The following is a 12794-nucleotide window of genomic DNA, read 5'->3' on the forward strand; positions in this document are numbered from 1 at the left end:
TGAGCCATTGCTTTGGTTCGGCCTTGTCATCATACTTAGAGTGGTTGGACGGCTTAAACTTGTGAGGTAGTCATATTGAACCAAGTCTGTTCACAAAACAGGAGAATCTATCGTGCGTTCTGGCTTCTGTGTATTCTGATTCAGCGCCCCCTTCTTGCCAACTGTTGTCTTGGTGAGAGTAGTTTTGCGTGGTAGTCTGAGTAGGTGCTTTGCTTCTAGCCTTTCTTGGTTGTTCGACTCGGTCGTTTTGACTATGATTTCTTCTACTTTCTCTGTTGTGACTTCCACTTGGTCCAAGTCTCTCGAAGGTGGACTTCCTTTGATTTTGATCTTCCTGTTCATGAGATGTTGCCCTTCCGTCATGCGTCCTAAGGAATGTTGATCGGAGGAAGTCCTAGAGCTGTTCTTGTTTTTCATTGGGATATGAAGTCACCCTGAGTTCTTCTAGTGCTTCTCAAATCTTATCGTAAGGTGTATTCGCTGCTCGTCCTTCTTCGACCTCTCACTTTGATTTTCTTCTATTGTACTTGGCTAGGTCTGACTCATATTTGATCCAAGTGTCCTTTCGCTGTTTAGCACGACGTTGACGTCCTTGTTCCAATTTGTTCTTTCTCTCTCTGGCTTGCCTCTGACTCTCAGTCTCACCATCGTGCCCTTGGATAAATGGTGATATGTTGGATTCAGATTCATCTAAAGACCTGACGTTAGGTGCTTCTAGGGGGACCAATGGTGATCGAGGACGGTGAATCATGAATATCTCTCTAGCATGAGTTGTTCTGTCATCATCGTTGGTTTCCATACTGCCAGAGTTGTTGATAACTTCAGTAGAGGTTTCAAAGTCACAGATCAAGTCTCCTTCTTGGTAGGGTAGAGTTGCTATTATCGTATCATCGACTAGTTGGGCGCTGTCATCTTCAGGAACGGAACCTGGCCAATGGACGATGCAGTCTTGAGATGTTATAGTTAAGACGAGGCCTTCCTAGGCTCCCTTCAGCAGCATTCTAAGCACAGGATAGGTGGATCCTTCGGGCCATGTCTGATAAGATGTTGCCATGTTGTGGAGTCCAAACAAAAGAGGACCCGACTTCTTTGAAGTACTCCGAGTGTACTTCGAGTAGTATTCTTGATAGGTTGACATCATGTTCCGGAGCTTTGTTGGAAAAGAACTCAATTTTCTGAAAGAACTCGGATAAGACTCCGTCTCGAAAGCAGAACCTGAGTTTGAATCGGATGCGTGAAGTCACGAAATCTAAGTTGGATTGGACATCACGAGCTGTGCGAATCTTTCGGCAAGCTGATCTGTCATTGTCGCCGAAATGGAAAAATCCTGATGATGATCGGAATCTTCGAGGAGACGGCCTTGGAGCTTGCCATCGTCGCCTGCCTCGCAGATCCATGAACCGAAGATAAAGATTGATCCCTTCGAGAAGATCACATTATCGAGGTTCATCAAGCTCTCGGATGCAAAGTCGCCGAAAGCCCCCTATCTGGCGCGCTAGCTGTCGATGTTTGACCACCGATAGCCTGCCACGGGGGTCCCCGGGGTAGTATGTTTGGGCTTCAGCGAATGCAGAACTCGACGGTTAATGCAAGAGACAATCGATTTATCCTGGTTCGGGCCCTTGATCTTAGATCGAGTAATAGCCCTACGTCCCGTCGGCGTTAGCCTTTGTGTTAGATTGATTGTAAAGTGTTGTGTCGTATAATTGTTCTCTTGAACCCCCCCCCCCCCGATCAAGGAGCCCTGCCCTCCTTTATATAGTCAGAAGGCCGGAGTCCTAGTCGGTTTACAATGAGAGTTCCTAGTAGGATTATAGAATAATACTACTACTAAGATTACAAGGAAGAATCCTAGTTAGACTAGTTCTCCCTTCCTTGTGGGGTATCCCGTGGGTCCCGCACCGACAGTGACCAACTTGGACACCATCGCCGCTGGCCTTACAGCTTGTAAGGCGGAGCTTACGCCCAGAATCCGATGCCATCGACAGGAAGCATGGTGTTCAACAATGACGCCCCCATGGAGGTATGTGGTGTCCGAAACATCACCGTCGTCCGCCCGGCTAAGGCCGAGCTAAACTTTCACCCAGAACTCCATGCATCCCAACAACGACACACACAACAGCACGTGGACACTCCACCCCATGGAACCAGTAGCGATATCTCTAGAAGGAGCTGAAGCAGCCAAATAAGCCGACGACATAGGGCTGCTGCGCGGATCTAGGCCAAGAACAAGGGTAGCGACTGTAGATCCATGGCTAGGGACGCAGATCTGGCCGCTGGTCACCGACCCTCACCGGCAGCTGGCTACCGCGGGCGCAAGCTGGCTAGCCAAAACAAGGGAGAATTATTTATTTGGCACTGAAATAAACCAGCCTTTCATATTTGGCACTAAAAATTTTGAACTTTCTTATCTAGCACCAAGTTGAATTTTCCTTCCGTAAATGGCACTTCCGTCTATTTTCACCGTCCATCTGTTAGTTGACTGGTTCGATCTCGTCAGTTTGGTTTCTGTATGTCCAATATACCCCTCGGTTACTCACGCGTGCAATTTGGCCAGGCCCAGGATCCCACGAGCTTCTTCCCCGTGCGGAGCCAGGCCGCAGCGCAGTCGTGGTGGCGGGCGGGTTCGCGGGCCGGAGCTCTGGCCAACCCGCGCAATGGTGGAGGTGGCGCGGCCCTCCGGCCAACACGCGATGTGGCGGAGGTGGCGCGGCAGCCTCGCCAGCCGGCGGCGGCGGCTCCTTGCGGGCGGAGGCGCGTACGGTTGTTGATGGTGGCACGACAAAAGGTTGTTTGGTCAGGCGACAGGCGGTGCGCGGGGGTGACGCAGTGCCACACCAGCGAGCTAAGCGCCTGGAACTTGGTGACGGCCGCCGCGCCAGCCGTGTCCTCGGCCGCTAGGAGCTCCTCCCATGCCCGGTCCTTGAGCGCCTCCAGTGTGTGGGCCGAGAACTGCAGCATGCGCTCGCACAGCGGCGGCGAGGGTAGCCTCTCGATGCGCCCCGTGAGGTCGGGGAATGGGAGCACGACCGGCGGCATCAACGTCGTCAGGCCATCGGGGGACCAGTGCTCCAGCAAGGGCGGCGGAGCTGGAGCGTGCTTGTGCTCCTCTGGCCCCAAGGCCGAGGGGGAGGCAGAGAGGCTGTCATGCACGATGCCCGCCCATACGTTGATGAATCTCCATAAGACGGTGCCATCGGAGAGCGCGTGGTTGTAGGCGAAGCCGAGGATGACACCGTCAGTGAGTTCGGTGACCTGGACGACGAACATCGGGAGGTGGTGGCCGTCGTGGTTGACGGCACTGACGAGGGGAAAGAGGGACTGGATGAGGGCACACATGCACGCTGCTGCTACTTGACGTGTGCTGGTGGCGTCGGATGTGCTGGTGGCGTCGGTGGCTGCGGACGGCGGCGGGCTCCTTGACATCGCTGAGTTCGCGCGGCTCGTGACGCGCCAGCACGCGGAGGCCGACAGGCTCTACTACTAGAGCGCCAAGCTCGCCGGCAAGGACAGGACCTCGCCTAGAGGCCGTTCCTCGGATCCGGCGCCGCCAGCTACGGCTTCTCCGCACGCCACGGGCTCGCCGCCGGCAACGGATAAGGCTCAGCTCCCACTCCTCCACCGAGGCCACGGCGCACGCCTACGACGCCACGCTGCTCTGCCTCAGGGAATCAGCGGCCACGGTGGATCTCAACTTCCCGCTCTGCCTCCCGTTCGACCTACCCCCCGCAGCCATGTCGCCCAAGGCCATGCAGCGCGTGGCCGCCGCGGTCGCGCTTGGCCAGCACCCGCTGCGGCACCAGCGACCTACGCTCAGAATAATGGCAGTGCCTGCAGCGACGATGACGGCAACACCACCCCGGCGTGGAGTAGCAACTCGCCCACCAGTGACGTCTCCTCCCCGAAGTCGACCATCAGCAGCGAGAGTGAGCTGGCCTACTACTTCGATGGCGATGGCGTGGTCAGCTTCGACGAGTCCAAGGTCATGATGAACGCAGCAAGCAGCCTTGTGCAGCAGCAGCAGCATGCATGCAGAAGAGCAGCAGCGTGCGTGCGTGCTCCAAACACCTACTACTAACAAGGGCACTTACGTCATTTTGCAAGCCACTTAACATTGTTACCGGTGAAAATAGACGGTAATGCTATTTACGGAAGAAAATTTCAACTTGATGCTAGATAAGAAAGTTCAAAAATTTTAGTGCCAAATATGAAAGACTGGTTTATTTCAGTGCCAAATAGATAATTCTCTCCTAAAAAAATCCCCTAGTGCCCCCACCCCGGGCCACGGGCGTCCACCGGGTCCAGAGCAAAGCCAAGCAGATCCGGCACCGAATCGTGCGTACCCGGCAGGAGCACATGCCAACCGTGGTCGAGGCGAGCTGAGGGAGTGGCTGAGGCACGCTGCTGTCCGCTGGCCCCGTAGCAGGGGCCCTCGTAGTACGGATGCGGCCTCGCGCGGATCTGGCTAGACTGGGGTCAGGGCGTGCTGAGGGAGCCGGATCGGCGCACGCCTGCTACTGCCGGCCCTGTTGCTGGCTTCCCACATGACGTAGGTCCCCAAACTCCCGTATCCGGCTGGATGCACGACCGGGATGAGCACAGACAGCCAGATCTAGATCCCCCGCTGGCTTTGGGCACCGCCGGCCATGGTGGAGCTCGAGGAGGGCGAGGGAGGAAGCATCGAGAGGAAGCAGGATAGGGAGAGGGAGCCGCGACAGTGAGCCTTTTTGAGCGCGCCACTGCGGGCCGCCACCGCCACTTGCCGGAGGGAGCAGCGGCGTCGCCCGGATGACCGGCAAGGAGGAGTCCTCGGCGGCGCTGGTTGGGTGCCCCCCGAGTCGCCGCTAGGGACGACGCGGGGGTCGAGAGCCCACTAGGATACGTGATTACATGTAAAGGCCCCATTCGGCTTATCCCGTATCTGGCTTGTTCGGCATCTTTTTTCAGCCGGAACAGTGTTTTTCTCTCACAACAATTCAGCCAGAACAGTGTTTTCAGCCAAAATTCAGCAAGCCGAATGGGGGCCAAAGTCTGTTTTGGAGAGCAGCCCGTTTTCTCTTAAGTTAAGGTCCCGTTCGTTTGAGCTACTTTTCAGTCATGAAACAATGTTTTCTATCACAAATTTTTAGCATAAACATCAACATAAACTAAATTTCAGCATAAGCGAATATGGCCTAGATAATTGAAGACGCCCTGAAAGATAGGCATTGCCCTACGCATCTATAGGGAGCAGAGCTTAAGTTCTGAGGACTACGGCGATACACTGGATGAGTGGGGTGCTACCATGAAGGCCGCGTTCGATATACATACACAGCTGGCAAAGGTATAGCCGCAGCCAACATAGAATGCCAACACATTGGACGTGTAGGTTAAAGGTAAAAGCGTGTGCTAGGTGCCGTAAATATTTCATATTGTTTACACCTGTGCTGGTGTGAACGGTTGCACAGTACTAAATCCGTTCTAAATTATAGTTTATTTGACTTTTTTTTATCTCAAGTTTGATCACTCGTCTTATTCAAAAATTTATGTTAAATATCATTTTTTTTGTTTTGGCTTGCTTTATTAACAAAAGTTCTTCAAGAATAACTTAAATTTGACTATGTTTACACAAATTTTTTAAATAAGACGAGCGGTCAAACTTGGAGTAAAAAAAGTCAAACGAATTTTAATTTGAAACGGATGTAGTAGTACGTATATACGTACCTCCATATAAGTGTGTACTCGTAGACGCGTATACGGTGCGCGTGTCCGAGTTATACGCGAACAAGAAACTGATGAGGGCCAAATTTAAGCTGCGAGACACACAAACACCGGCGGCACAGCACACTGTAGTCTGTAGTAGCACGTCACCCTCTCCCGACCAGGGCTCTCTTCGCTCGGTTGTATTTGGCTTATCAGCCAATGAACAATATTTTTCTCTCATATTAAATTAGTCAACAATACTTTTAGTCATGATTTATAAGCCAAACAAACCCAAACGAACGTGACGCTGCATCGTAGGCCGATGTCACGGTACCCAAAATCCAAAATCCTAGGATCCACGAGGTACCAAAAATCCAAAATCCTAGGATCCACGAGGTAGGCAACGTGGTAACTGCCACTCCCGAATCAAGAAACACCACGGCCGGAAACAACGCCCGAGCCGAGACTCGACGCGCCTTCTTCCAAACAAAAATGAGAAAACCCCGTCGCCGAATCGGCAGTTGGACCGATCGAGCAGCTGAGCTTGAGCTGAAGCTGACACGTCCGGCGCGCAGATTTCCCCCGGCGCGGCCATCGACAGCGGCGCCAACCCGCACGACCGAAGGATGCACACAGCCACGTGCGCCCGCGCGCCCACGTGTACAAAACCACCGGCGCCGGGCCACTTCCCGCCTCGCTGACGAGCGGGGTCCGGCCACCAGTGCCGAGCACGCCTGCTCCAGTAGTGACGCGGCATCCGGCCTGGGCCTACCCCCCATATCCCATTCCCACCCAAACCGAGGCACACCACTTGCCGGTCGTCGCCTCCTCCAGAGGCCAGCCGCCTATATATAACCGCCCCGAACGCCTCGCCGAGACATCACCACCGGTCACCGAAACGCAGCAGCTGACAGACACCTGACGGGCAGCTAGCTAGCAGCTGAGTTGAGCTAGCGCGCGACTGCGCGAGCGAGGAAGAAGAAGAGCTAGCTACTGCTGCTTCCTCTTGCAGCAACGAAAGCTCCATCTGCTTGCTCAAAAGCTTGCTGCTTGCACGCACTGCACACCATCTCCATGGGCGGCAGTGCGGAGGCGAACGGCGGGGCGGTGCGGGTGCCGGTGCCGCCGGCGCGGCCGTTCCTGGACACGTTTCGGGGGAACCTCAAGGAGACCTTCTTCCCGGACGACCCGTTCCGCGGGGTGGTGCGTGAGCGCGGGGCCGGGCGACGGACCGTGGCCGCGCTGCGCTACTTCTTCCCGTTCCTCGAGTGGGCGCCGGCCTACAGGCTGGGCACCTTCAAGTCCGACCTCATCGCCGGCATCACCATCGCCAGCCTCGCCATCCCGCAGGGCATCAGCTACGCCAAGCTCGCCAACCTGCCGCCCATCGTCGGACTCTGTAAGCTGCTCTGCTCTGCATGCAAGCACTCTGTTGTCTGTTCTTCAGGGTTCACTATCAGGCGCCATTGCCTGTATTTTTTCCACGCCGGCGTCGCCATGCACTGCACCTGCACGAACGTCCTGAAACACTAGTACCAGTGTGCTAACGTACGACTGCACTGCAGACTCGAGCTTCGTGCCGCCGCTGGTGTACGCGCTGATGGGGAGCTCCAAGGACCTGGCGGTGGGGACGGTGGCGGTGGCGTCGCTGCTCATCGGCTCCATGCTCGGCAGGGAGGTGTCGCCGACGGAGAACCCCACGCTCTACCTGCACCTCGCCTTCACCGCCACCTTCTTCGCCGGCGTCTTCCAGGCCTCGCTCGGCCTCCTCAGGTACGCATGCATGCTAATTGCTAGTACTAGCTAGCTACAACGTACTTTGTATATGCTATGCACTCTCTCATGGCGGATTAAGCTTAATTCATAAGCCTCTCCAGCTCCGGCCCCTCCCAAAAGCATTACGTAATTGGTGAATGAAGAAGAAAATAAAGGCCAAAAGTGCAGTGCAGTAGGTAACTTGTCAAAAGTCAGTTTCTAGAATAACTATTATTCTACTACTGGTACCACACTACCACTCAATCTACTACAGAGTAATTTCTGTGATCAAATGATATAGATGGTCGAGTGTCTTCAGTCTTCACCAAGACCGGAAATTTTAGGGCGAGCTATTAAAGCTTTTAGGTGAGAGAAGCGGGAACAAAATTGTGTACGGGCAGCCGTACAGTGCCGCGTGCGGGAGTTTCTACCGAATTTTGACGCGAGCAGTGAGACTCTAACCGCCGGCTAATAATAATAATATAGGTCTTCAGTTTTTTTTAGCTGAAACAGTATTTTTATTTCACAATAATTTAGCCAGAACCATGTTTTTTAGCCCGTTTCAATCAAAATTCTGTGAATCGAACGGGGCCATAATCTTGTGCATGCATGTATGTGCTTCTAGGTTGGGCTTCATCGTGGACTTCCTGTCGCACGCGACGATCGTGGGGTTCATGGCGGGCGCGGCAACGGTGGTGTGCCTGCAGCAGCTCAAGGGCATGCTGGGCCTCGACCACTTCACCACCTCCACCGACGTCGTCTCCGTCATGGACTCCGTCTTCACACAGACACACGAGGTACATACTACTACTCATCACCTCTCCCAACTCCCATGGCCATGGATGGACCATGCGTGTGTGGCCGTGTGCACGACACGGCGGCGGCGAAGGCATGGGCAGCCTGTGGAGCTAGCTCCCTGGCCCTGCCCCTGCCCTGCAGCAAGGTAAGGTTACGTCGCGTTGCGTGCGCGTCCGGCAAGGCCAGGGCCGACCTGCACCTGCAGCGGCGACAGGGACATGAATGCCCTGCCGTGCGTGCATTTGTAGCTTGCTGCCGGGTTCCATGTCACGGGCGATCCGATATTGATTTTTGGTCCCGTCGTTTTCGAGAATTCCGGATACTAATCAATTTCCCTGCTCCTGACGCGCTTGGTCGGTTTTGGATGATTGTTTGCAGTGGCGATGGGAGAGCGCCCTGCTCGGCTGCGGCTTCCTCTTCTTCCTCCTCCTCACCCGCTTCATCGTAAGTACTAGTAGGAATATTTTTTTTTATCTCACTCACCTCTATGAACATATTTACACTCACCTACCTCTATGAGCATTTTTACCTGGGTCGATGAAGAGTAGGAGTAGTTATAGTCTCCCTCGATTTTCCTCTAAATAAAAACGTAAAAGGGGTGAGGGATCTACTACTCCTACTGCTAATAGAAAAAGTTAGGCACGAGAATCTCTGTGAAAGGCTCCTCCAATCATACTAAAAGGAGTAATACGAGGACCACAAGAGAATCGCCTAACCATGGGGTGTTTTTACTTTCCCTTATTCTCTTACTATTACTTTGTGCATAATTGATGATCATGACGTAATACCGCACTTGTACTAAGATTGTGACCGGAGATAGATAGCCCAGCTCACTGGTTTCACAACTTTATTTAGGGATTTTTGTGACAAGAAATTGCACCGGAGAACATGTGTCAAATTGGAGCCTAGAACCACTCGTGTAGACATGATGCTTCCAACGTTTCTGAAATTACAAATATCTCACCTGCAGCAACAGTAATTAATTTAGAAACAAGTAATAAACGCGCGGTTAATTAGAGTGGGGGTATGCAGCACCATTTGGTTCAAGTAATCTAGTAGCCTAGCCTAGCCTAGTGAAGAATCCGTGACTGCTAAAGATGCAACAAAGACAAACAGCCTGTTCGCTTGTTGGTTTCAGCTAGCCCAAACCAGCCAGTCAACAGTGTTTTCCTCTCACAATAAATCAGCACCAGCCAGCTCAAACTAGCCCAGAAACCAACCAGCGAACAGGCCGAAAGTTTGTCATGTCATGACTCACTCGATCAAGCACACAAATAAGGACGGGATCTCGTGAATCCAATTGGTGGGCGACAATGGCATCCATCCTGATCCATCACGCACTTTTGGGTAGCGTACACATTCACCATGTTCGTTTGTTAGTTTCAGCCAGCCCAAACCAGCCAGCCAACAGTATTTTTCCCGCACAACAAATCAGCACCAGGCAGCCCAAAGCAGCCCAGAAACCAACCAGCGAACATGCCGATTGCATCGACGAAGATCCAATCTGCTGCCTGGGCAGCTTTGGCTTCTATATATACATCTATATATATCCTGCATATCATATATCCTCTTCTATCCCAGCCATAATATTAGCCTGAATATTCGCATCCACTTCGACCTCTTTTATCGCTTGCCTTTGCGTCCGGAAAACAAAAACAGCCCCCATGCCATGTCGTGTTCAAGACGCTAATCACTGTTCCGGATTAGAGCTTAGTCAGTGTGTGTCTCCGTGCGGCCGCTGCATGATTGCACCAGACGTATCAGCTTTTGGCACAAAGACTTTCTGGCTTCCCTGTGCATCCGTTTCATATTCATGCTCTGGAAAGCGATCGATAGGATCCAGTTTCATTCATGCATGGCTACTGAGAAGAAAAAGAATATGCAAGAGGCCAAGATCCACCAAACAAACTTTCTACTGTATTATAGATTTGTATTTTCTCAATCGTCTTGTTTCTTGGCGCAATCGCAGCTTATCTGGCTTGTGCGATCGAGAATGAATAGAATTCATGGTCAGACGAAGATTCTGAACTCTGTAGTTTCAGTACTTCTTTAGTCTGTCTGAACTTTTATGTCTAAGCAAACTGGAATCTCTTATATCAGTAACTAACAGGTCAATCATTGCATGTTTTTACAACAAGACGAACTTCATGTTTCAAAATCGTCAAGTTTTTAATAATAATAATAATAATAATGTAATCTTATAATTACTTGTTCTGACAGAGCAAGAGGCGGCCCAAGCTATTCTGGATCTCCGCGGCGGCGCCGTTGACATCAGTCATCCTCGGGAGTGTCCTGGTGTACCTCACTCATGCTGAAAACCATGGCATTCAAGTGGTGAGCATAGCTCGACTCCTGAACTCTGTCTGAAACAATACAAGCATGCATCACATTATCAGCAAGAAATGCATGAGCAGACAGAAAAAAAAAATGGTTACTGATTCATGACATTTTTTCCTTCCTACGTCGTCATAGATCGGTTACCTCAAGAAGGGTCTGAACCCACCATCAGTGACAAGCCTGCAATTCTCGCCGCCCTACATGATGCTTGCGCTCAAGACTGGGATCATCACCAGCGTCATTGCCCTCGCTGTAAGTCTTACGATCCATCCTTGTCTCACTGCTAGCTAGCTAGTTACATGCCACCTGCAAGAGTTTATTTTGTTTCATAGATAGATGATTGCTCAGGTACTTACAATGTTTTGCTCTCGTCAAATGCAGGAAGGCATTGCCGTAGGGAGGAGCTTCGCCATGTTCAAGAACTACAACATCGACGGCAACAAGGAGATGATCGCGATCGGGACGATGAACATCGTGGGCTCCTTCACGTCCTGCTACCTCACCACGGGCCCCTTCTCGCGGTCCGCCGTGAACTACAACGCCGGGTGCAAGACGGCCATGTCCAACGTGGTCATGTCATTGGCGGTGATGGTCACGCTGCTGTTCCTGACCCCGCTGTTCCACTACACCCCGCTGGTGGTGCTGTCGGCGATCATCATCTCCGCGATGCTGGGGCTGATCGACTACCAGGCCGCGATCCACCTGTGGCAGGTGGACAAGGTGGACTTCTGCGTCTGCGTCGGCGCCTACCTGGGCATCGTCTTCGGCAGCGTCGAGGTCGGGCTGGTCGTCGCCGTGTCCATCTCCCTCCTCCGCGTCCTGCTGTTCATCGCGCGGCCCCGGACCACGGTGCTCGGCAACATCCCCAACTCAATGGTCTACCGGAGGATGGACCAGTACGCCGCTGCGCAGACGGTGCCCGGCGTGCTCGTGCTGCGCGTCGACGCGCCCATCTACTTCACCAACGCCAGCTACCTGCGGGAGAGGTAATCAATTAAGCACGCATGCAGTTCAGAACGGATTCCATGGATGGATGGCGAGGACGATCTGGAGATCTTACCTACCGGTGTTTGGTTTGATCAGGATCTCGCGGTGGATCGACGACGAGGAGGAGCGCACCAAGAGCAAGGGCGAGATGGGCGTGCAGTACGTTGTCCTCGACATGGGTGGTGAGTGTCAGTTGCATTGCATGGTTTTCTCTCAACTCTGAAACTCGATCGATCTGCATCAGAAACTTGATCTGTGTTTTCTTCTTGGTTCAGCCGTCGGTAGCATCGACACGAGCGGGACGAGCATGCTGGACGAACTCAAGAAGTCCCTGGACAGAAGGGGGGTGCAGGTAAGAGCAGAAGCAATGCCACTCCCATCCTCTATTCCTTTGGCACGCGCGCGCTTTGTTCTGAATGAACTCCAGCAGAGTTCTGAAATGCATGTCATTGCATGAACATGAACATGAACCCCGGCTGATTCAGTCAGTGCTCTTCCGTGTGTCTTTCATTCAGATCGTGCTGGCGAGCCCGGGCAGCGAGATCATGAAGAAGCTGGACAGCTCCAAGGTGCTGGAGCAGATCGGCCACGACTGGATCTTCCCGACGGTGGGCGAGGCGGTGGCGTCGTGCGTCTACGTGCTGCACTCGCACAAGCCGGCCGGCGTGGTCAAGGACAGCGCCGCGGCCCATGAGAGCATGGTCTGACTGATCCATACGAGGACCGCCAACCGTGTGTGTGTAGTAAAGTGTGGTCGAGTCTGACGTAACCTGTCGTCACGCGAACCGAGATGAATTATAACGCGTCTCGAGTATTGTACACCTGTACCATCGAGGAAAAATTTCAGGGAAAGAATCCCACTCGTTTTTTTTGTGAAGAAAAACCCGTCTGGACATTAAGCCTGTTCGTTTCGGCTGAAACGATCGTGGATTATTACTGCTGGCTAGTTTTGTGTGAGAGAAAAATATTGTTCTGGCTTATAATCCACGATCGTTTACGACCAAGCGAACATGCTGATTATGGTCTTTGTACGTGCAGACATGCAGTGCGCTCGCAGTTTGCTAACCTTAACACTGATGGCCTGAAAGAAAAAATAACTCATTGTACAGAAATTCAGAGTAGTTTAAACAAAACGAGCTTGCTAACTGGCACGACCACACGACAAGGCATGGAGATGGAGCCACGTAGGTGATGGCACAACGCATTTCCATGCTAATATCCACTCCTCTGGTAAC

At 52.6% G+C, this 12794-nt stretch overlaps 2 protein-coding genes across 2 annotated transcripts; one reads left to right on the top strand and one right to left on the bottom strand.

Moving 5' to 3' along the window:
- Positions 1–2532: 2532 nt before the first annotated feature.
- On the bottom strand, positions 2533–3426 carry LOC136537435 (protein ENHANCED PSEUDOMONAS SUSCEPTIBILITY 1-like). The gene has a single exon (XM_066529410.1). It carries the CDS (start codon positions 3424–3426, stop codon positions 2533–2535), a length of 894 nt encoding a protein of 297 aa, XP_066385507.1.
- Positions 3427–6569: 3143 nt separating this feature from the next.
- Positions 6570–12473, top strand: LOC136535675 (sulfate transporter 3.1-like). Its single transcript, XM_066528033.1, has 10 exons — positions 6570–7081; positions 7248–7455; positions 8063–8234; positions 8614–8679; positions 10456–10569; positions 10708–10824; positions 10954–11558; positions 11656–11741; positions 11835–11911; positions 12075–12473. The coding sequence occupies exons 1-10, from the start codon at positions 6757–6759 to the stop codon at positions 12264–12266; spliced, it is 1962 nt and encodes a 653-aa protein (XP_066384130.1). The 5' UTR covers positions 6570–6756; the 3' UTR covers positions 12267–12473.
- The last annotated feature ends 321 nt before the right edge of the window (positions 12474–12794 follow it).

The sequence above is a fragment of the Miscanthus floridulus genome, chromosome 2 (genome assembly GCF_019320115.1).
Source record: "Miscanthus floridulus cultivar M001 chromosome 2, ASM1932011v1, whole genome shotgun sequence".
Classification (NCBI taxonomy): Eukaryota; Viridiplantae; Streptophyta; class Magnoliopsida; order Poales; family Poaceae; genus Miscanthus; species Miscanthus floridulus.

What these genes read in the sequence shown, in the direction of transcription:
- LOC136537435 (XM_066529410.1), bottom strand. Translation starts at nt 3,426, where the DNA reads ATGTCAAGGAGCCCGCCGCCGTCCGCAGCCACCGACGCCACCAGCACA.
- LOC136535675 (XM_066528033.1), top strand. Translation starts at nt 6,757, where the DNA reads ATGGGCGGCAGTGCGGAGGCGAACGGCGGGGCGGTGCGGGTGCCGGTG. An exon ending in TCTTCACACAGACACACGAG is followed by an intron (nt 8,235 to 8,613) that starts GTACATACTACT and finishes GATTGTTTGCAG; the next exon opens with TGGCGATGGGAGAGCGCCCT. An exon ending in AAAACCATGGCATTCAAGTG is followed by an intron (nt 10,570 to 10,707) that starts GTGAGCATAGCT and finishes ACGTCGTCATAG; the next exon opens with ATCGGTTACCTCAAGAAGGG.